The sequence below is a fragment of the Dendrobates tinctorius genome, unplaced genomic scaffold (assembly GCF_039654945.1).
Source record: "Dendrobates tinctorius isolate UK_male_01 unplaced genomic scaffold, ASM3965494v1 ptg000226l, whole genome shotgun sequence".
Classification (NCBI taxonomy): Eukaryota; Metazoa; Chordata; class Amphibia; order Anura; family Dendrobatidae; genus Dendrobates; species Dendrobates tinctorius.
This window is the reverse complement of record NW_027361893.1, coordinates 711,391-734,001: the sequence shown is the minus strand read 5'-3', so window position 1 is coordinate 734,001 and position 22,611 is coordinate 711,391. Positions and strand designations below refer to the sequence as shown.

The 22,611-nt window shown below is 46.4% G+C and overlaps 1 protein-coding gene across 6 annotated transcripts in view; it reads right to left on the bottom strand.

Moving 5' to 3' along the window:
- Positions 1-6,013: 6,013 nt before the first annotated feature.
- Positions 6,014-22,611, bottom strand: part of LOC141059289 (uncharacterized) — a 79,936-nt gene continuing 63,338 nt past the window's right edge. For 5 of the 6 annotated variants that reach the window (XM_073555619.1, XM_073555621.1, XM_073555620.1 and 2 more), the window contains one exon: positions 6,014-7,236. In XM_073555619.1, the coding sequence (XP_073411720.1) occupies positions 6,128-7,236 (1,109 nt within the window). In that variant the 3' untranslated portion in view covers positions 6,014-6,127. The remainder of the gene's footprint in view (positions 7,237-22,611) is intronic. The other variant, XM_073555617.1, reaches the window with a different exon arrangement.

Genomic DNA, 22,611 nt, shown 5'->3' with positions numbered 1-22,611 from the left:
TACCTTTCTAGTTTTCCTTCAGCTCCTAGCTCTTCGTGGCTTAGGCCACGCCCCCAGCAGTGTCAGGTGCTTCAGGTCTTATCTGGCCTGAAGTAATCGCTCTCTGCTCCTGCTTCCTCTGAGAGACCTGTGCGAGGCCCCACCCCCTGGTAGTCACGTGGTTCAGGTCCTGTTAGTACACAGCCTCTGGGATGTGCTCCTCTCCCTAGGGACCAGCAGTGCGGATTTCTCAGGGTCCAGACACTGGCTGGATGTCAGTTCTCGATATCCTGACACATGCGATGTACGCGCATGCGCGCTGTGTCCGGGCCAGATGTTATCACGTGACTTTGTCTGGTGTTGCACCCTGTCTATGGCCGGTGTGTTATCACAAGACTTTGTCTGGTGTTGCATCCCGTCCACGGCTGGTGCGCCTGCGCTTGGCATTGTTTATGAGCTGATGATTTGGGGATTATTGTGAGCTCTGGGTCATATATATGATGTGTAAGTAAATCTGATAGGCTGCCTGTTTTGGCGCCAACACGTTTGTATATATCAGTTGGCTGACATGGTTGTATAATGGGTCATTTGTATAACTGGGGGTGATTGGTGTGCAGTTACTATGGTTTTATATTTTTCTGTGGGATATATACACTAGATGGTTTGTATGTGAATATTTTATGTATAAAACAATTTATTGTATGTATTTATTGCCTATGGGCGGTACCTTAGTAGTGATTGGTGTATACTTTGTAACCACTCTATATAAGGCTGCCATATGTGCTATTTTGTACACTTGATAAAGACCTTGTTTTGGTTCAAACGTCGTATATGATGGCAGGATAAACTTTTTTTCACTTGGATTGGATGCTGCTCTTTTTCATTTTTTTTGTGGACACTTTTGTCCAATTGGGTCCATGGACATTGAGCGTGCACACTGATTAGTCCTGTTGTGCTGTCGGCTGTCTTTCTATAGGAAGTGACAGGCAGTCAATGGGAGGACAGGAGATCGTATACTAGCAAGCTTCAGTTGGCTGCTAAGGACAACGTAGCCTCATAATCGGGGCAGCACTGGATGAGGCACCACTACACAGGTTACCAAACCAGACTGTGTACTGGGGTACAACAAAAACATAGGGGGGCGTTAATCTCTCTGATCAATTCCTCCAGATGTACATCATGCAGATGCCAATGCACAGCGCTTTCCTGCTATCACGATGTGCAGGCTATACCACTACGTCGTACCTTCTGTTCCAGGAGGTAGTGAATAAAGCCCTGATATTTGGCAGTCAGGAAGGAGCGGGCCCAAGTACTTCCGGAACTGAAGGTGCTCGTATTGTGCCAGGCCAACATGTCTTGGGGGAGGTCCCTCAAAGCGGCAAAAAGGTAAGTCACAAAAGAGGTGCCGAGTGTATTACAGAAGGGGAATACGCAAGGACACCATTTATCGCTTCCAGTCATAGGGGTTGCGCTGGCACGGTTTCAGTCAGTATATAGAGAGTGGCAGCTGTAACCTCACCCCGGCACTGACCGACAGCCGCCTCAGCCCCGTCTGCCACCCGGTAGTTACCCTACTGGCCCCCCTATAAATAATAATGCTTCTTAAATGTCCACTTAGTATTTAACGGAGTCCCCCTATGTACAGTAGTAATGGCCCCAGCATCGCTGATGTGAGCAGGGGGTGGTGTGATGACTTTCGGCTTCTCCTAATTATCTTCTATTGAGAGAAGTCAAATTTATCTAGTGACACGCGCAAATAGCAAACGTGGTCGCATGATCGCCTGATCGCACCAGTGGTCTTGGGGTCTCATGACAGCAGGCGCACCCCATCATGATTTTGCGGTCTGTAGTCTAAGTGACTGCAAACAATTTTCTTGAGCCTTTAATAACTTTATAATAATAATAAATTGCTTATTATTAAATAGAATGCAGATCGTGGTTACTGTATGCTTATACTTGTTAGGGGTCAGACAGATGGATGAATTTCTCGTGAGAGAATCGCATAGCAATCGTCGGACTGACCGTCAGCTCTCCACACCTGAGTGTGACAGCTGCATAGTAATCCATCACGCTCATGTCAGGAGCGGTACCGGCCAGTCCAAAGATTGTGGTGCGATCCTCGTATGAGTTATATGGCCGTCTGTCTGTGCCCTTGTTATACTAATACTGAAATATTAATCTATTAAAGCAGGGGTGGGGAATCTTTTTTCAGCCAAGGGCCATTTGGATATTTATTCCATCCTTCGGGGGCCGTACAAACTCCGCCCACAAAGTACATCCTGACTCTGGCACTGGTTTCATGACTTAATCTTTCATTGCATGCCCTCCAGTGTTCAGTAGTGAACACTGGGTGTGTGCGAACAGAGCAAGGAGAAATTAATGAGATTGTGGCAATCAAAATACATCTCCCTGCCCAAGAATCTGCTCGGGGGCCTGATAAAAGGTCATCGAGGGCCGTAAATGGCCCTGGGGCCTGAGGTTCCCCACCCCTGTATTAAAGTATTAACGAGCTCACAAGTAAAAAAAAAAAAACCTACCTCCCCCCTCCCAACAGCCTATCCTCCTACATGCACCCATCAGTGCTCTGTACCCCTGACCCCACAATACCCCCATCCTCTCACATTCACCCCCTGTGCCCTATCACCGCTGCCACACAATACCCCATCTTCTCACATTAACCCCCCGTGCCCTAGCCCCCACAATATCCCCATCCTCTCACATTCACCCCATGTCCTGGCCCTCCTGCCTCACAATACCTCCATCATCTCACATTCACCCCCGTGCCGTCTCCCCTGCCTCACAATACCCCATCCTCTCACACTGACCCCCTATGCCCTGTCACATCTGCCTCACAATACCCCCATCCTCACATTCACCTCGTGTCCTATCCCTGCTCCCACACAATACCCCATCTTCTCACATTAACCCCCCATGGCCTTGCCCACACAATATCCCCATCCTCTCACATTCACCCCATGTCCTAGCCCTCCTGCCTCACAATACCTCCATCCTCTCACATTCACCCCATGTGCCCTGTCTCGCCTGCCTCACAATACCCCCATCCTCTTACACTGACCCCCCATGCCCTGTCACCTCTGCCTCACAATACCCCCATCCTCTCACATACACCCCCGTGCCCTGTCCCCCCTGCCTCACAATACCCCCATCCTCTCAAACTGACCCCCTATGCCCTGTCACCTCTGCCTCACAATACCCCCATCCTCACATTCACCCTGTATCCTATCCCCGCTGCCACACAATACCCCATCTTTTCACATTAACCCCCGTGCCCTTGCCCCCAGAATATCTCCATCCTCTCACATTCACTCCATGCCCTAGCCCTCCTGCCTCATAATACCTCCATCCTCTCACATTCACCCCATTTGCCCTGTCTTGCCTGCTTCACAATACCCCCATCCTCTCACACTGACCCCCCGTGCCCTGTCACCTCTGCCTCACAATACCCCCATCCTCTCACATTCACCCCCTGTGCCCTGTCCCCCCTGCCTCACAATACCCCCATCCTCTCACATTCACCCCCTGTGCCCTGGCCCCCCTGCCTCACAATACCCCCATCCTCTCACATTCACCCCCTGTGCCCTGGCCCCCCTGCCTCACAATACCCCCATCCTCTCACATTCACCCCCTGTGCCCTGTCTCCCCTTCCTCACAATACCCCCATCCTCTCACTGACCCCCTATGCCTTGTCACCACTGCCTCACAATACCCCATCCTCTCACATTCACCCCCTGTGCCCTGTCTCCCCTGCCTCACAATACCCCCATCCTCTCACTGACCCCCTATGCCTTGTCACCACTGCCTCACAATACCCCCATCCTCTCACATTCACCCCTGTGCCCTGGCCCCCCTGCCTCACAATACCCCCATCCTCTCACATTCACCCCTGTGCCCTGGCCCTCCTGCCTCACAATACCCCCATCCTCTCACATTCACCCCATGTCCTGTCCCCCCTGCCTCACAATACCCCCATCCTCTCACATTCACCCCATGTCCTGTCCCCCCTGCCTCACAATACCCCCATCCTCACACTCACCCCTGTGCCCTGTCCCCCCTGACTCACAATACCGCCATCCTCTCACACTCACCCCATGTCCTGTCCCCCCTGCCTCACAATACCCCCATCCTCTCACACTCACCCCTGTGCCCTGTCCCCCCTGGCTCACAATACCCCATCCTCTCACATTCACCCCCTTTGCCCTGTCTCCCCTGCCTCACAATACCCCCATCCTCTCACTGACCCCCTATGCCTTGTCACCTCTGCCTCACAATACCCCCATCCTCTCACATTCACCCCACAGTGACTATGACATGCCTAAGCTGAATTAATTTAAGAAATTCCATCCCCACTTACCATGATGCTTACAGGCAGTGACTGAGGCAGGACCAGGACGTGTCCAGTGTATGCACACAGAGGGCACTAGGACCCAGTGTGACTGAGACAACCAGAGCCTGCAGAGACTGCAGCTGCTGAGGGCCAGGAAACAGCATCTCCAGTGAGACAGAAGCACCGTACACTGCAGAGACTGCAGCTGAAGGTTAGTGAGAAGGTGACCAATAGAAAAACCATATACCCCACATCTCAGTATATAGGGTGAGGTGACGTATACTCTCCAAGCCTCTCATTTCTACGGGTTTCGTCGTCCTCACCAAAGGCGACTCATCAGGAGACTATTTAATATTGACCTATATTCAAGTGAGACTAGGCATAAAATAAAATCATATTAGCTGAAACAGTCAGAATACTAGCCACATATTGGCAGACCCCAGACCTCAAACTATATACTTTGTAAGTTTATAAGCCACTCCAGTGTCAGGAATAGATAGTATGTGATAATACAGTATATACCACTCAGGGAACACATAACTTCCAGAGATCATTTCCATATTCATACTAAATAATGTCACAGATCTCCCAGACATTATGGCTGCACATATCCCTAGCCTTTATAATGATATTGCACTCATTCCCTGACAGACCGCAGCATGGCCATTACTTAGAAGCTGCTAATGATCTTTGGAGCAGGTAAGTTTTCCCTGAGTGGTATATATTGGGCCGTCTGAAAACTGGGTTTAGTCTAGGACAAATTGTCTGCACTACTAACTGACAGCTGTTACATTACCAAACTAGGGCAGTCCCTACAGGAGGAAAAACACAATAATTATACTGTGCTTTCACATACTATCTATTCCTGACACTGGAGTGGCTTATAAACTTACAAAGTATATAGTTTGAGGTCTGGCGTCTGCCTATATAAGGGCCCCGTCACGCACAGCGAGATCGCTGATTTTGTGACGCCGCAGAGATCTCGCTAGCGATCTCGCTGTGTGTGGCACACATCAGCGACCGGCCGTCCCACCGGGTATCGCTGATTGTGCAGGATCGTCCAGGGCCGTTTTTTGATTGTTGGTCTCCCACTGGCCAGCACGCATCACTGCATGTGGCAGCGGGAGAGCAACAATCAGCAACGCTGGGAGCTGGTATCCAACATAAACAGCGGGTAACTAAGAGCCGTGCGGCTCTTAGATACCCGCTGTTTACATTGCATGCCAGCTTGCTCGCTGGTCCTGATCACTGGTGGGTCTGTGTATGTGACAGCTCACCAGCGATCAGCTAGCTATGTCCCAGCGATCCCATCCACGTCGGATCGTTGGTGGGATCGCTGGGACATTGATGTGTGTAACGGGGCCTTAAGGCTAATTTTCTGACTGTTTCGGATAACATGATACATGTTTTTTTTTGTCTAGTCTTACTTGAATATAGGTCAATATTAAATAGTCTCTTGATGAGTCGCCTTTGGTGAGGAAGATTAAACTCATAGAAATGAGAGGCTTGGAGAATGAGTGTGTAAACGTCACCTCACCCAATCTACTGAAATGTGAGGTATATGTTTTTTCTATTAGTCACCTTCTGACTAACCTTCAGAGGGTGAATTCTGGGTATAGTTTTACATTTGGAATTAATAAAGTTTAGTTTTATCCTCTTATCAGCAAACATGAGGAATGACAACAGACAACCCGTTTAAGATCTAATTTTGGTTAAAATGTTTCCAACAGTCTGAACATAAAATGCTTCTCTTCTAGGTGACATCTATGTAACAGTTGATTTCCAAGTAAAATATTTCCCACATTAAGAAAATGAAAAAGGCTTCTCTCCTGTGTGAGCTCTCTGATGTTTAGCAAGATGCACTTTCTGGTTAAAACATTTCCCACATTCTGAGCAGGAAAAAGGCTTCTCCCCTGTGTGACTGCTCTGATGTCTATAAAGAAGCGCTCTCTGGTTAAAACATTTCCCACATTCTGAACAGGAAAAAGGCTTCTCCCCTGTGTGAGTTCTCCAGTGGCAATCAAGAAGCGATTTCCGGTTAAAACATTTCCCACATTCTGAACAGGAAAAAGGCTTCTCCCCTGTGTGAGTTCTCTGATGGAGATCAAGGCTTATTTTCCTTTTAAAACATTTCCCACATTCTGAACAGGAAAAAGGCTTCTCCCCTGTGTGAGTTCTCTGATGGAGATCAAGGCTTATTTTCCTTTTAAAACATTTCCCACATTCTGAACAGGAAAAAGGCTTCTCCCCTGTGTGACTGCTCTGATGTCTATCAAGATACGCTTTCCGGTTAAAACATTTCCCACATTCTGAACAGGAAAAAGGCTTCTCCCCTGTGTGACTGCTCTGATGTCTATCAAGATACTCTTTCCGGTTAAAACATTTCCCACATTCTGAACAGGAAAAAGGCTTCTCCCCTGTGTGAGTTCTTTGATGGAGATCAAGAAGCGCTTTCCGGTTAAAACATTTCCCACATTCTGAACAGGAAAAAGGCTTCTCCTCTGTGTGACCGCTCTGATGTCTAACAAGATGCGCTTTCTGGTTAAAACATTTCCCACATTCTGAACAGGAAAAAGGCTTCTCCCCTGTGTGACCTCTCTGATGTCTAACAAGATGCGCTTTCTGGTTAAAACATTTTCCACATTCTGAACATGAAAATGACTTCTTTGCTTTAGGAGCAGTTTGTTTTTTAATGCCTCTTGTGTGACTTTGATTTTCCTTAGTAGTCGGTAATGAATCAGAAGATGGGACCTGTTCCATAGGATCAGATAACAGATCTTTGCTGTGAATGGATGATGGTATATCTGGAGTAACAGCAATCACTTCAGTTGTATCTAGTAGGATCTCAAGATCATCAGATTTAAAAATTGAAGATGTCAGCTGTCCCTCTGATCTCCTGGTACAGTTATCTGCTAAGATAAAAAACAACTATTATCTTTTTAATAAAATATCCTTCAATTTTATATTTTTGAACATTTCTACTTAGCCTGCCATTTTTATGGACAGTTTTTGTACCAAAAATTTACCAAGACAATGACAGTTCACAGTCTAAATGAAAACCTTACTGGATGAACCAATAATGAGGGTTGCTCAACTGTTTGTTCATTCTGCCTCCCAAATATCAAATAAAAGGAAATCAATCAATGTTATGTAGGCAAAAATAATATCAATTCTCATCTCACAAAAAACAAGTCCCCCCATCATCTGTTAATGGAAAAACAGAGGTTTCCACACTATTAGTGGCTCAAAAGCTGTTAAAAGCAACAAGGTTTCCATAAAGTAAACCAATCCAGCAAAATCCGCTCTCACTTCTGAGTCTTGCAGTGTGCTCAAACAACATTTAGGATTAGTGATGAGCGAGCACTAAAATGCTCGGCTGCAGCATATTGGAGTATTCGGGTACTCGGACAGAACAATGAGCCCAATGTAAGTCTATGAGAGACCCGAGCATTTTTACCGCAAACCCGACCCCTCCCCGGGGTCCTTTCAAGGTCTAAAAACATCAGAAAATGATGGAAGCACTGCAAAAATGCCACGGGAACATCATGGCAACTGCCCATTTCTCACTCCTAGGTCACAGCTCTAAACAATATTGTCAGAGTTTCACAACCTTTTTACAGTCGCACCAAAATACCTACAAAAATGAAACCAAAATGGATTTTCCTGGGAAACATGTTAAGGAACATCCTTTCCAGGGTAATGACTTTTATATAAGGCAAAATAATTAACCCAAAACAAAAACGTTCCTCCACCACTTGGGCTATGTTCACACACAGCGTTTCTGCCGGGTGTCAGCTGATTATCACAACTGAAATCCGGCACTATGTGGCAGGGGCAGTCACGGACTGCCCCTGGCACACTGCAATCAAACATGACCGTAGTGAACCGGGGCACAGGGAAGAATCGAGCAGGGAGGGGGCTTCCTGCGTGCTTCCCTGAGACCCTCGGAGCAGCACGATGTGCTCACGCTGCTCAGAGGGTCTCCTCCCTGCAGGCCCCTGGATCCAATATGGCTTCGGGGGCCTTTGGGGTCCTGCAGTGAGGTGGCTGAGAAAGCCTGCAGCAGTGCCTGTCAAATCGCTGATCTGACACAGCGCTGTGCAAAGTGTCAGATCAGTGATCTAACACTAGACAGTGATGTCCCCACTTGGGACAATAAAATAAAGTAGAAATAATAAAAAACATGTGTAAAAATTTTTAAAAAATGCCTAAATAAATAAAAAAAATATTCCCTAATAAATTAAATTTTTTTGTAAATAAAAAAAATGAATAAAAGTACACATATTTCCTATCACCGCGTCTGTAACGACGCGCCCTATAAAACTGTCCCACTAGTTAACCCCTTTAGTAAACTCCTTCAAAAACAAAAAAACAAAGCAATGCTTTATCATACCGCTGAATAAAAATTGGAATAACGGGCGATCAAAAGTTGGGTATGAATAAAAATGGTACCGCTGAAAAAGTCATCTTGTCCCGCAAAAAATGAGCCACCACACAGCGTCATCAGCGAAAAAATAAAAAAGTTATAGCTTGCAGAATAAAGCGATGCAAAAATAATTTTTTTTATATAAAATAGTTTTTATTGTATAAAAGCGACAAAACATTAAAAAAGATATAAATCAGAGGTATCTCTGTAATCGTACTGACCCGAAGAATAAATCCGCTTTATCAATTTTACCACACGCAGAGCGGTGTAAACGCCGCCCCCAAAAGAAATTCATGAAACGCTGGTTTTTGTTCATTCTACGTACCAAAAATCGGAATAAAAAGCGATCAAAAAATGTCATGTGCCCAAAAATGGTACCAATAAAAACGTCAACTCATCCCGCCAAAAATAAGACCTCACATGACTCGGTGGGTCGAAATATTGAAAAATTATAGCTCTCAAATTGTGGTGATGCAAAAACTATTTTTACAATAAAAAGTGTCTTTTAGTGTGTGACAGCTGCCAAACATAAAAACCCGCTATAAAAACACGCTAAATAGTAAATCAAACCCCCCTTTATCACCCCCTTAGTTAGGGAAAAATAATAAGCTTAAAAAAAATGTATTTATGGGGTGTCAGCGTACTCAGGACAAATTTCACAATAACTTTTTGGGTCCTGTTTCCCTTGGGAAAATAAAAATTGGGGGTGAAAAGATCATTTTTGGAAAAAATATGATTTTTTTATTGTACGGCTGTACGTTATAAACTTCTGTGAAGCCCTTGGGGGTTCAAAGTTCTCACCACATATCTAGATAAGTTCCTTGGGGGGTCTAGTTTCCAAAATGGGGTGACTTGTGGGGGATTCCACTGTTTAGGCACATAAGGGGCTCTCCAAACATGATCTCAATTCCAACCAATTTTGCATTGAAAAAGTCAAACGGCACTCGTTCCCTTACGACCTCTGCCATGCGCCAAAACAGTGGTTCCCTCCCACATATCAGGTATCAGCGTACTCAAGACAAATTGCACAATAGCTTTTGCAGTATATTTTCTCCTGTTACCCTTGGTAAAATAAAAAAAATTGGACCTGAACATTTAACTTTTTAACATTCAAAAATTTCCTGTGAAACACCTGAAAGGTTAATAAACTTCTTGAATGTGGTTTTGAGCACCTTGAGGGGTGCAGTTTTTAGAATGGTGTCACTTTTGGGTATTTTCTATCATATAGACCCCTCAAAGTGACTTCAAATGTGATGTGGTCCCTAAAAATAAAATGTTGTTGTAAAAATGAGAACTCGCTGGTCAACTTTTAACCCTTATAACTTCCTAACAAAAAAAAACTTTGGTTCCAAAATTGTGCTGATGTAAAGTAAACGTGGGAAATGTTACTTACTGTAACAACCCTGCTGGCATCGCTGCATGGCCTCCCATCCCCCACTCACCAACTTGCTCACTGCTCCAGGCCATGCTGTGATTTCTGTCTGCTGCCAGCTCCATGCTCTGTCCCTCTAATCTCTTGTCTGCTGTGTTCATGTTTCCTGGCTGTGTGTATAGGGGGGCGGCGCCTGAACTCTCTAGTTCTTTGGAGTCAGGGTGCACCTGTTTAATGTGTCCCTGACCAATTACCAAGAGCCCTCTACTATTTAGGGCTGCTCTACCCACTGGAACCTTGCCTGAGCAATGTCTAAACTCAGTTAGTTTCTTGCTGCTGAGTAAGCCAGGCCCTGTCCTATGTCTCGCCTTCTCTGAGAGGCTTTACTCCTAGCCTTGCCTAGTACTCTGTCTGCACTCCATGAGGCAGAATATCCTGGTCCCTGTGCCATTACTTCTTGTCTTGGTCTAGCCTTGCTTTGTATCTGGGTCCTTGGTCCTATACCTTGTCTCGCACCTTTGCCTTGTCTGAACTCTGTCCTACCTCTGTCTGTCAGTCTCCTTGTCTGTGGTTCCTTTCCCTGCTGTGTCTTTCCTGGTGTCCTGCCTGTCTGCTTGTGCTCCCTACTCTAGCGGTTCCGCTCTGTTCTGCCTGTACTCCGCTTCTCCTGCTGCAGAACCTCTTGCTGTAGCTTCTCTCTGCATACTTTGTGGTTCCTTAGAAGCCTTAGAATCGTAGAGTTGGAAGGGACCTCCTGGGCCATCTGGTCCAACCCCCTGCTCAAAGCAGGATTCGCTAAATCATCCCAGTTAGATGTCTGTCCAGCCTCTGTTTGAAGACTTCCATTGAAGGAGAACTCACCACTTCTCGTGGCAGCCTGTTCCACTCATTGATCACTCTAACTGTCAAAAAGTTTTTTCTAATATCTAATCTGTGTCTCCTCCCATTCAGCTTCATCCCATTGCTTCTAGTCTTTCCTTGTGCAAATGAGAATAAAGTTGATCCTTCTACAATGTGACAGCCCTTTAGATATTTGTAGACAGCTATTAAGTCTCCTCTCAGTCTTCTCTTTTGCAAACTAAACATTCCCAAATCCTGCAACCTTTCCTCATAAGACAGGGTTTGCAGACCGGTCACCATTCTGGTCGCTCTTTTCTGAACTTGCTCCAGTTTGTTGATGTCTTTTTTAAAATGTGGTGCCCAAAATTGGACACAATATTCCAGATGAGGTCTGACCAAAGAGGAGTAGAGGGAAATAATTACTTCACGTGATCTAGACTGTATGCTTCTGTTAATACATCCTAGAATTGCATTTGCCTTTTTTGCTGCTGCATCACACTGTTGACTCATATTCAGTCTGTGATCTATTAGTATACCCAAGTCTTTTTCACATGTGCTGTCACTTAGCCCTATTCCTCCCATTCTATATATGCTTTTTTCATTTTTATTGCCCAGATGTAGTACTTTGCATTTCTCCCTGTTAAAAACCATTCTGTTAGTTGCTGCCCACTTCTCCAGTTTATTTAAATCTTTTTGAATCCTCTCTCTCTCTTCTCTAGTATTAGCTATCCCTCCTAGCTTTGTGTCATCAGCAAATTTAATCAGTTTACCCTCAATTCCTTCATCTAAATCGTTGATAAAGATGTTGAACAATACAGGGCCCAGGACAGAGCCCTGTGGTACCCCACTTGAGACATTCTTCCAACTGGATGTGCAGCCATTTACGACCACTCTTTGGGTCCGATCACTAAGCCAGTTATGAATCCACCTAACAGTTGCCTTGTCCATTCCATACTTAGTCATTTTTTCAATAAGGATTGTATGAGAGACTTTGTCAAATGCTTTGCTGAAGTCAAGATATACTATATCTACAGCATTTCCTTGATCCACCCAATCAGTAATACCATCATAGAAGGAAATTAAATTAGTCTGACATGACTTATTAGTTACAAACCCATGCTGACTCTGTTTAATCACTTCATTCTTATCCAGGTATTGACATACATGTTGTTTAATAATTTGTTCAAAGATCTTTCCTGGTATAGAAGTCAGACTCACCGGCCTATAGTTGCCTGGGTCCACCTTCTTCCCCTTTTTGAAGATAGGAACAACATTTGCTCTTCTCCAGTCTTCTGGCACTTCTCCTGTTCTTCCGTTTTACTCCGCTCCTGCTGCTGCAGAACCTCTTGCTGCAGCTTCTCTCTGCATATCTTGTGGTTCAGCTTTCCTCTGCTCCTGCTGCTGCTGCAGAACCTCTTGCTGCAGCTCCTCTCCACATACCTGCTATTCTGCTCTGCGCTTCTTCTCTGTGGCACCAGCTGCTGCAGAACCTCTTGCTGCAGCTTCTCTCCGCATACCTTATGGTTCCACTTTGCTCCACTCTTGCTGCTGCAGAACCTCTTGCTGCTCTCCAGCTCTTTTCCGCAACCTTGCGGTTCCCCTCCTGTGTGAACAGGTCCAAACCTGTTCCTGCATTCTCCACTCCTTCCTGCCTGTATCCGTACTTCTCCTGTGTGAACAGTCCCAAACCTGTTTCGTCATACTCCACTCACCATCCCTTCTTGTCCGTACCTGCACCTGCTGTGTTAACAGGTCCCCACCTGTTCCTTTGTACGCCACACCTGCCCGCCCTGTCTCTGCCGTGCCAGCCTTTCCGCCAGTGTCTCAGCTGTGCCACCATCTCCCCAAGTGGGATCAGCAGCCACAGCCTGACACCACACTGGAGAGGCACCTGGCAGCTGCCTGCCGCACAAGCCTGACCTCACCATTAGAGGCTCCAGTGAAGACCAAGGCAGCTTTCATAGTCACGCCCCTTCCAGGGTAGTCTGGTTTGTGGCACAGTGAGGCCACAACCCACCGGCTCACGTCAATCAGCCAAGGTGCGAGCATGACACTTAAGTTTTTTGTGTGCCGTATCTCTGTGATTTAAGGGCATAAAAATTAAAAAGTTGGAAAAGTGCAAAATTTTCGCCAAATTACCATTTTTTCACAAATAAACACAAATTATATGAATTAAATTTTACCACTAACATGAAGTACAATATGTCACGAGAAAAAAATGTCAGAATCACCAGGATCCATGGAAGCGTTCCAGAGTTATTACCTCATAAAGGGACAGTGGTCAGAACTGTAAAAATTGGCCCGGTCATGAACGTGCAAACCACCCTTGGGGGTAAAGGGGTTAATCTTCTTAAAGAGCCATTATTAAACAGTGGGTCTCCTATGCTGTTATTGCCTATGCAGTGAGTGAATGGGCTGCCAAGAATTACGACGCACCCAGATACCCCTTTCATGAGAGATACAGGAGGGCTTCCTGAAAAAATGTTGCATTAAATGCAAGGCCCGGCCTTCTCCAAAGTTACATGCACCCAGGGTCAGACTGGCCTGGCGGGGTACCGATGAATCCCTGGTGGGCCCTTGCCGAGAGAGAGAGACATCTTCTTCATTCCCTGACAGCTCCTGCATTCAGCACACGTCCTTCTCCAGCACCAGGATGCCCTGTGAGGGCAGAGCCACGGCTGCTTCACTTTCCGACTCCTCTTCTCATGCTGTGTGCAGCCTGATCAAGATGGGAGGCTCTGCAGACTGCTCTGTGTCTATGAGCAGCAAGGAGTCTCCAGGCGCATAGCAGCTGCACAGAGACCACCTGTGGCGTAAAGTGTAAGAAGCAGTGATGACCTGGGGGTGGAGCTTAGCGACATTGCAAACTGTAAAGCGCTGCGGAATATGTTAGCGCTATATAAAAGATTATTATTATTATTATTATTATTGGGGGCAGAGCTTACCACTTGGAGTCCACTACTCTAGTGCAGGATGTATCTTGGTAGAATGGAGGCAGGATCCATAAGGTAAGTAATAATGTGGCTTTACTGTCATGTTTAGAATGTGTGCTGTGTATATTCTGTACTGTATATTTGTGTACACTGCACTCGTTTTATGCAAGCTGCTGGACGAGCGTGCATGGTGCTTGTGTGACCAGCGTGCCTGGTGCTTGTGCGATGGGCGTGCATGGTGCTTGTGCGACGGGCGTGCATGGTGCTTGTGCGACGAGCGTGCATGGTGCTTGTGCGACGAGCGTGCATGGTGCTTGTGCGACGGGCGTGCATGGTGCTTGTGCGACGAGCGTGCATGTTCCTTGTGCGACGAGCGTGCATGGTCCTTGTGCGACGAGCGTGCATGGTTGCTTGTGCAGCATATGTGCCTGGTGCTTGTTGGACGAGCGTGCATGCTGGCCTGGCGGGGTACCGGGCACTCCCCGATGGGCCCTGGGCTGTTGGAAGGAGAGGAGAAGGAAGAAAAAAAGTCTGCGGTTTTTAGGGGCACGGGCCCTTTAAAAGCGCAGGGCGCATATGTGCAGGGGCGCGCGCACTCAGCGTTCATTACCTGAACTGCTGTGGTGCACATCCCGATCGCTACTGGCAAGCGTGCGCCCGCCGTCACCAGCATATGACATCAGTGTCATGTGCCACATGCGATGGGCGCACATATTCACCGGCCTCTATGTCGGCAGCTATTTTAGTATGAGCACGCCGACCTCCAGAGGAGGCCGCCGCCGGGAGCGCAGGCAGGTAAGAACAATACGGAGGAAGGGGCCCAGGATTGCTACACATAAGGGGGGAAGGGGCCCAGGATGGCTACATATAAGGGGGGGAGGGGCCCAGGATGGCTACACATACGGGGAGAAGGGACCCATGATGGCTACACAAGGAGTAAGGGGCCCAGGATGGCCACACATAAGGGGGGGAAGGGGTCCAGGATGGCTACACATAAGGGTGGAAGGGGCCCAGGATGGCTAAACATACGGAGGAAGGGGCCCAGGATGGCTACACATACGGGGGGAAGGGGGCCAGGATGGATATATGGTGAGCCAGGATGCATATATATGGTACAGACAGGATGCATATATATGGGGGCCAGGATGGATTTATGGGGAGAGGGGCAGAATAAGGACCAGGATGCATATATATGGGGGGCAGGATGGATATATGGGAGGGCAGGTTGCATAGATGTGGGGCCAGGATGGATATATGGGGGGGGTGGGGGGGGGTACAAGAGACCAGGAAGTTTGTGCACAGCTGAAAAGAGTTGTCAGAAAAGCAAGATTTTGATTCAGTAACATGTTGGATGGATTGTCTAGTGGAAACACCCATGTAGTATTATTTTTATTATTTTTTATTCATATAGCGCCATTAATTCCATGGTGCTGTACATGAGAAGGGGGTTACATACAAAGGAATAGATATCGTTTACAGTGAACAAATTTACAATGACAGACTGGTACAGAGGGGAGAGGACCATGTCCTTGTGGATTTACATTCTATGGGATAGTGGGGAAGAGACAGAAGGTCGGGGTGCAGCAGCTCTGGTGGTGGAGAGGCAGCAGCTCGGGTGGTGGTGTGGAAGTCACATCTACGACCACCACCCTCTCCAACTGACACCTCTTGAAATGCAGCCGATATGTCAAAATCTCTAGCTTCTGCTATACAAAATGCAGGGGCTCCTTTTTGACGTCATCGTCCAACTAGATCAGTATTAGTAGTTTATGGCTTTTAGAATCTGGCCCAGGAACACCAGGCTTCAGTAGTTGCGAGTCCTGGCCCCATGCTCTTCCACGTGCTCATTGTTCATCCAATAAACTGCAAAACTACATCGGTGATTTATCACTTAACATGTCCATGTGGATTAATCTACATAGGTTTGACCTCAAGACAGTTACGTGTCCGTATTTTGGAACACGCAAGGGACATACGGAATGCTAGATCGATTGATTCAAATAATAAGGGGGATATTACCAAATTAAAAACTTTACCCCTGCATTATCGGGATTTTCATCCATCTGGCCCTATCAATTTTGAAGTGAGGGGCATTGATGTGGTCCATTTGGGAATCCGTGGTGGACACCTTATGAATAAATTGGCACAAAAGGAATGCTGTTGGATTACTATTCTTAGGACCATGAAACCATTTGGACTTAATGACCAATGGGGTTTCTCTAGTTTCTTCTGAGATATATTTCTTCTTGGCTGCTGTTTGTCCATTATTTATAGCTAATGATAAATAATATTTTTGATATTTAATTAACTTTCATGAATTTATATATATTACTTATATTATATTTATATTACTTTTTGTTTTTAATATCTTTTGTTTTACTTTTTGGTTTTATCTTTATTGGGGTTTGTAGAGTTGATATTGTGTATAGTTATGTGGGTAATCCTATTTCTGGACGATTGTGATACCTGGAGGATTAATTTAAATATTTTTGATTATTTGTATCTAGATATGATATCATTTTCTCCTTGGCATTTAGCGGAAATGTGTGGATCCTATTGGTGGAGAAAAAAGAAAAAAACTGAGGGGAGAGAGAAATTAGAGAGTATAAAAGAAGTAAAGAATGGAATTAACGGAAAAGAAGAAGAGATTATTTTTTATATTTTTTTATTTTTATATTTTTTTTATTAATATTTGATTGAATTATTAATTTTCTTTATAATATGATTTTCAATTGTTTTTTATGTTTGTTCACATATTCATTATATATCAGCACTTTATACACTTCTACATTGGTATAATAGTTCAATTTACATATTATTTATTTATATGTAGAAAACTATTTCTTCTTTTTGTTTTTCTTTTGTTTCTTTTTTCTTTTTCCCTGGATCACATTCATATATTACGCTATTGTATTCTAGATTGTGCGGTCTTCCATGGCATATTTTGTGGTGTCCATGCATTTTCATATACTTATATTAATGCATTTTGGATTACGCGGCTTTTTTGGCATTTTTATTAGTGCCCACACTTTTGCCCAGATTTGATATGGCCGCTGGCTATTGTGCGCTTGGTGTGTTCTCTTATGTGGCACGCCCGGTCACGTGTCTCGCCTGTGACATCACGATGGGTGCGACTGCGCCCCCCAGTGACGTTGCCGTGAGGCTCGTGACAGGCGGCGCGCACTGAGACAATACATGAAGTGCCGCTTGTTATCTGGCTATGCTTACCGCATGTACCACTTTTATGTAACACTGATTAGGGGACACCTGCATGGTTACGCCGCCACTAATGCACGGATGATAATCACCTTAATTTAGAAACACATGTATGGATGCGTTGCCATTGGTGCATAGGTATTTACTGCCCTATATAAACCCCTCATTGCCCCTCTGCTCTATCACTCCCTGAGGAAGCAATGTGTGAAACGCGCGTTGGAGTGTGGGGTGGCAGTGACGGCACATTTACAATGAATCCTGGTTAGTAATTGAAACTTTTCCTTTTTACCTAATCTATTATGGGATTTATTATTCACTGTTATGCACTTTTTGGACTATAAATCACTTTATATATGCACTGCACTTTATCTTGATGTATATAAATACAATTTAATTCACTGAAATGGATATTTATATGGAATACATGTGCTGTTTCATTTCCACCTCTTTTTGCTTTTTTATTATGTTTTTTTGTGTTGTGATTTTAATGTGTCCTATGGTGTCCTTATATAAAATAGTTATATTGATTTCAATGTTGTAATTGTATTAATGATTGGAAATGTGGCCTTTTCTTGGTTTTATGAAGCTTCTTTGTCCATATTATTGACTTATTTTGTAGGTTACTTGTACTCCTATATTTTTGGTTAAGTATACAGTGGAATGTAGTTCTGAATTGCCACAAGTTGTAGGCCACAAATACATCAGACGTCTGACAGCGATACCAGACTGTACAATATGTGGCCTGTATTTATTTTTAAAAAAGTCTTTAAAAGATAACCAGACTCTGAAAGACCTAACAGTTGGACTGGCAACTTCTATCATGTTGGTGTTACGGGGAATGGTTGCCCGCCTTCTGTCTGCAACCACCACATGGCTTCTTCCTGCCTGAAGGGGTGCTATGCCTCTCTCCCCCTGTCTGCTGCGGTCCTTGCTCCGCATGTCCTCCTGCCAGGTTGGGTCAGTTCATCCACCACCTCATCTTCCACTTCCGCACCCTGGTCCTCCTGATTTTCCGGCAAATGTGTCTCATCATTGTCCACCTCTTGGGACTGTGGCTGCTCAAGTATTTGGGCATCATTACAAGGAATCTCATCTTGCCCTGCTTCAAGTGGACCGGGCGAGAGGCCTGAATCTAAAAATGGAAAAGTGAACAGCTCTTCGGAGTGTCCGAGTGTGGGATCAGTTGTCTCAGGGCACTCAGCATGGTGGGAGGAACGAGGATAAGGGTGAGGAATATGTGGTCCAGATTCACGGCTACTCAGACTTGACCGTGTGGAAGACAGGGTGCTGGTGGTGGCCATGTAACTGTCAGTATTATCTGCTATCCAACCAACAACCATTTCACACTGCTCTGGCTTCAATAGTGCTGTCTTGCTGCGTTTCCCTAGGACTTCGGACACTAAGGTCCAGCGAGAAGATGTGGGTGTTTTCTGTGGCCCAATTTCAGCTTGCCCACGGCCTCGGCATGCACCACCACGTCCACTTCCCCATCCCTTGCCACGCACCTTGACCATCGTAAATGGACTAGAATATTTTACACGTCCACTACAAATGAATGAATTTAGAGCGAACGTGTATGTGATACGTGTGCAGGAAAACCACACTTTAAACTATCTGGACTGTAGTTAAAAATGTTTTTTTGGTTATCAAATTGGTGTCAATAAGTACCGTAACAGACAGAAAAAACACTAGAATTATGTAGGCCTAAAATGGCCAAATTTTTGGCACACGGATGTATGAGGGCATGTCACAGATATACCCTGGGTCAGACTGAGGCATAGGGACACCGGAGGATCCTCTGGTGGGCCACGGCCCCAGCCCCTGCCCCCTTCATTAGTCCCTGCCCTGCATGCCCTACAACTGACCAGCCGTGCTGTGTGCAGATATCAGGCGCACTGGTGACTGGGCACAACTCCTAGGCTAGGCGCACACTCCCCTCATCCAGCTGAAAGCACTGTGCCAGCCATTTCCATATCATCCTATAAATCCCAGCAATGAAGTCTCTGTGCTGTCCTGTGAGCACAGGACCTGTGATGAGGTCACCCGAGGGGAGGAGTCAGGGGTCACATGATCAGGGGCCTCAGTGTATGCAGGACTCTGCTGTGCTGGTTGTCATGGTGCTGGATGAGGAGATATAATGTGTGGGGTCAGGAGGGGTTTACAGGATGGATGTAGCAGAGTAGTGTGTGTACAAGGTGTACAGAGCGGAGCCGTGTGTACAAGGTGTACGGAGCAGAGCCACGTGTGTATGGGGTGTGCGGAGCCACGTCTGTACAAGGTGTACGGAGCGGAGCCGTGTATGTACTTGTTGTACGGAATGAAGCCGTGTGTATGGGGTGTACGGAGCGGAGCCGTGTGTGTACTTGGTGTACGGAACGAAGCCACGTGGGTATGGGGTGTGAGGAGCCGTGTATGTGGTGTACGGAGCGGAGCCGTGTGTGTACTTTTTGTACGGAACGAAGCCACGTGTGTATGGGGTGTGCGGAGCGGAGCCGTGTGTGTACAAGGTGTACGGAGCGGAGCCGCATGTGTATGGGGTGTAAGCACTGGAGCCACGTGTGTATGGGGTGTGCAGAGCCATGTGTACAAGGTATACGGAGCGGAGCCATGTGTGTTTACGGAGTGGAGCTGCCTGTATATGGATTATACAAGACAGAGCCCTGTGTGTACGAAGTGTACGGAGCTGAACCGTGTGTGTACGGAACGGAGCACAGCCGTGTGTGTACTGATAGGGCTGGCGGAAAGCACCAAATAATAAAGATGGTAATAAGGTGCGTTCGCAGCCCGGGGTCCACCGTGCAGGGGTGGTAAACTGCTGCTAGTAATGGCGGACGCTATATGGCGGTATAATAGAGGGACACACGCGGGTTAACGTCATCCGGTGTTTACAGAGGCGGACTCTGTTGCTTCACAGAGCCGCACTACCGCTGAACATAAATGCCGGAGCCTGTTAAAGCTCACAGAGCTCGGCAAGGTAAACACTCAGTATCAGGTCACAGGACACAGGGTCAGAGTCCCTCTAGACCTACTTAAGCACGCGGCGTCGCAACTGCGGAAGCCACTAAGTGACGCTGGCAGCTGAGGAGTGTCGACCAAGAGAACCATGGCGTACAGACCAAGCCACCACTTGGCGTAGATGCCAGTCTCCGACTCTGCCTCCTACTTGCTCCTCAGCCTGGGCGCTAACAGGCTAGGTTACACAACACATGCATACCAAGGGTAGGGGTTTCCAATGAGTCATTCACCAGAGACATTCATACGTGCATACAACTCTCACTCCACATAGTCTAAATCTTTCTCTATATTAGCATGGCCGTGCGAACCTTTTATAGCCGCGTCCTTCCGGGACCTTCCTGATGGTCCAATCCGAGCTGGAGAAGGATCTGAGCATGTGACCTCCGATCTCCAAATGACAGATCGTCCCACGGGCATGTTCAGTGGACCGAAAGGAGGACTTAGCCCCTGGAGTAACTTGCTGCTGGCCAGCATGCGTTGCTATAACTGGACCAGAGGTGGCTGCAACAACCAAACCTACAGAGCTGGTCTGAGCAGAGCGCCTGGATCGACGAGTCTGCTGAGCAGCCTCCTCTGCGGCCAGAGAGGAATGGGAGACTGCCGAATGCAAGGCTCGAGATTCCTGCTGTGCAGCGACAGGAACCCGACGCCTAACATGTACAAGGTTTACGGAGTGGAGCCATGTGTGTACGAGGTAAGCGGAGCCGTGTGTATACGAGGCATACAAAGCAAAACCATGGGTGTATGAGGTGGGTGGAGCTGTGAGTGTACAAGGTGTATTGTGGGGAACATTCAAACCTCCCAACCGTCGCAGGACTGTCCCGATTTTGAGAGTCTTCCCCAATGTCCGGGCCGGGAGCTTACTTTTCCTGCTGACACAGGAGTACACGGCGGAGCCCCGAGGAGCACATGACGTTCCAATGGAAGTGACGTGCTGGAAGGTGACAGGAAATGAGGGAAGTTCGGGAGGAGATTGTTTTCCATGGTTCCGTCACACTTCAGGGAATGCTTCAGATCCATCACCGTGTCCTCCGACAGCGGGATCGCCTTGAAATCGGGGATGCCGGCGATGTGAGCGGATCATGATATGTCCTGCACCGGGAGGCTCAGGTGGGCACTACAATGGGAGCCGGGCTGCTATAGAATCTCTCTCTTTCTGTTCTTTTTTCTTGTTTTTTTTTTTTCTTCTTTCTTTCCCCTCTTTCTTTCGCTCTCTCTGTTGAATGATTTTTCTGTGGTGGGCCCAAGGTACTCCAGTCCGACGCTGGATATACCACACTGTAAAATATGTGGCCTGTATTTTTAAAAAATCAACATAGTGCTGTATATAACTAGAGTGACAGGAAAAAATGGCCAAACATGGAGCACGCAGATGTATGAGGCCTGGCAGGGAGATGCCTCACACTGCCAAATAGTGGCCTGTACTGTTTCCTTTTTAATACTAACTAGTGCTGTATATAACTAGAGTAACAGACAGGAAAACACTGGAATACTGGTCTAAAATGGCCAAACTTGGACCAGGCAGATATACGAGGCCAGGCACGGAGACACCACACACTGCCAAATAGTGGCCTGTTTTTTTTTTAAAGAAAAAAATCCAAAATAGTGCTGTATATAACTAGAGTGACAGACTCCAAAAAAAAAAAATAGAATTTAGGCCTAAAATGCCCAAATTTTTAGCACACGGATGTATGAGGCGTGTCACAGATACAACACACTGTAAAATATGTGGCCTGTATGTATTTTTTTTTGGGGGGGGGGGGGAAATCAGCAAAATGGTGTCAAGAAATTGTGTAAGACACTCAAAAAAAATTCTACTCTACCGTACTACATAAAAATCTGCGCACTCAAAAGTGATTTTTGGGACCCCTTTAAAATTGCTGGATTTTCATGAAGTGCTAGGAAATGCATCTGGCTGTATTGTGCAGTGTCAAAAAGCAAATGTAGAGAAAAAGGGCTCTGGATTGCTTTGCAATAAAAAAAAAAAATCTCTATTAGGCTGTGTGCCCACGTAGCGATTTTTAAGCGTTTTTGCAGCGATTTTCGGCGCGAAAACGTTTAAAAATCGTGTACAGAACGCCCCCCATGCATTCCTATGGCATTCCGCACATGCTGTGCTAATGCTGAGCTTTTTTCGCGGCGGAATCGCATCGCGGACAAAATTGCAGCATGCTCATTCTTTTGTGCGGAATCGCAAAGAATTGCCGCGATTCCGCACCCATAGGAATGCATGAGAATCGCTTACTTCCCGCATGTGGCTATGCCCACCATGTGGGAAGTTAAGCGTCTCATGTGTGGTTGGTACCCACGGTGTGGAGGAGAGGAGACTGTCCTCCAGGCCCTGGGTACCATACCCCTGTAAAAAAAAAGAATAAAAAAAAAAATCGGGGTATATTTACCTTCCGGCGTCCCGCGCTGCATTCCCGGCCTAAGTGTTCCCAGTAATGCCTTGCGGCAAGGCCCTGTAATGACGTAGTCTCGCGAG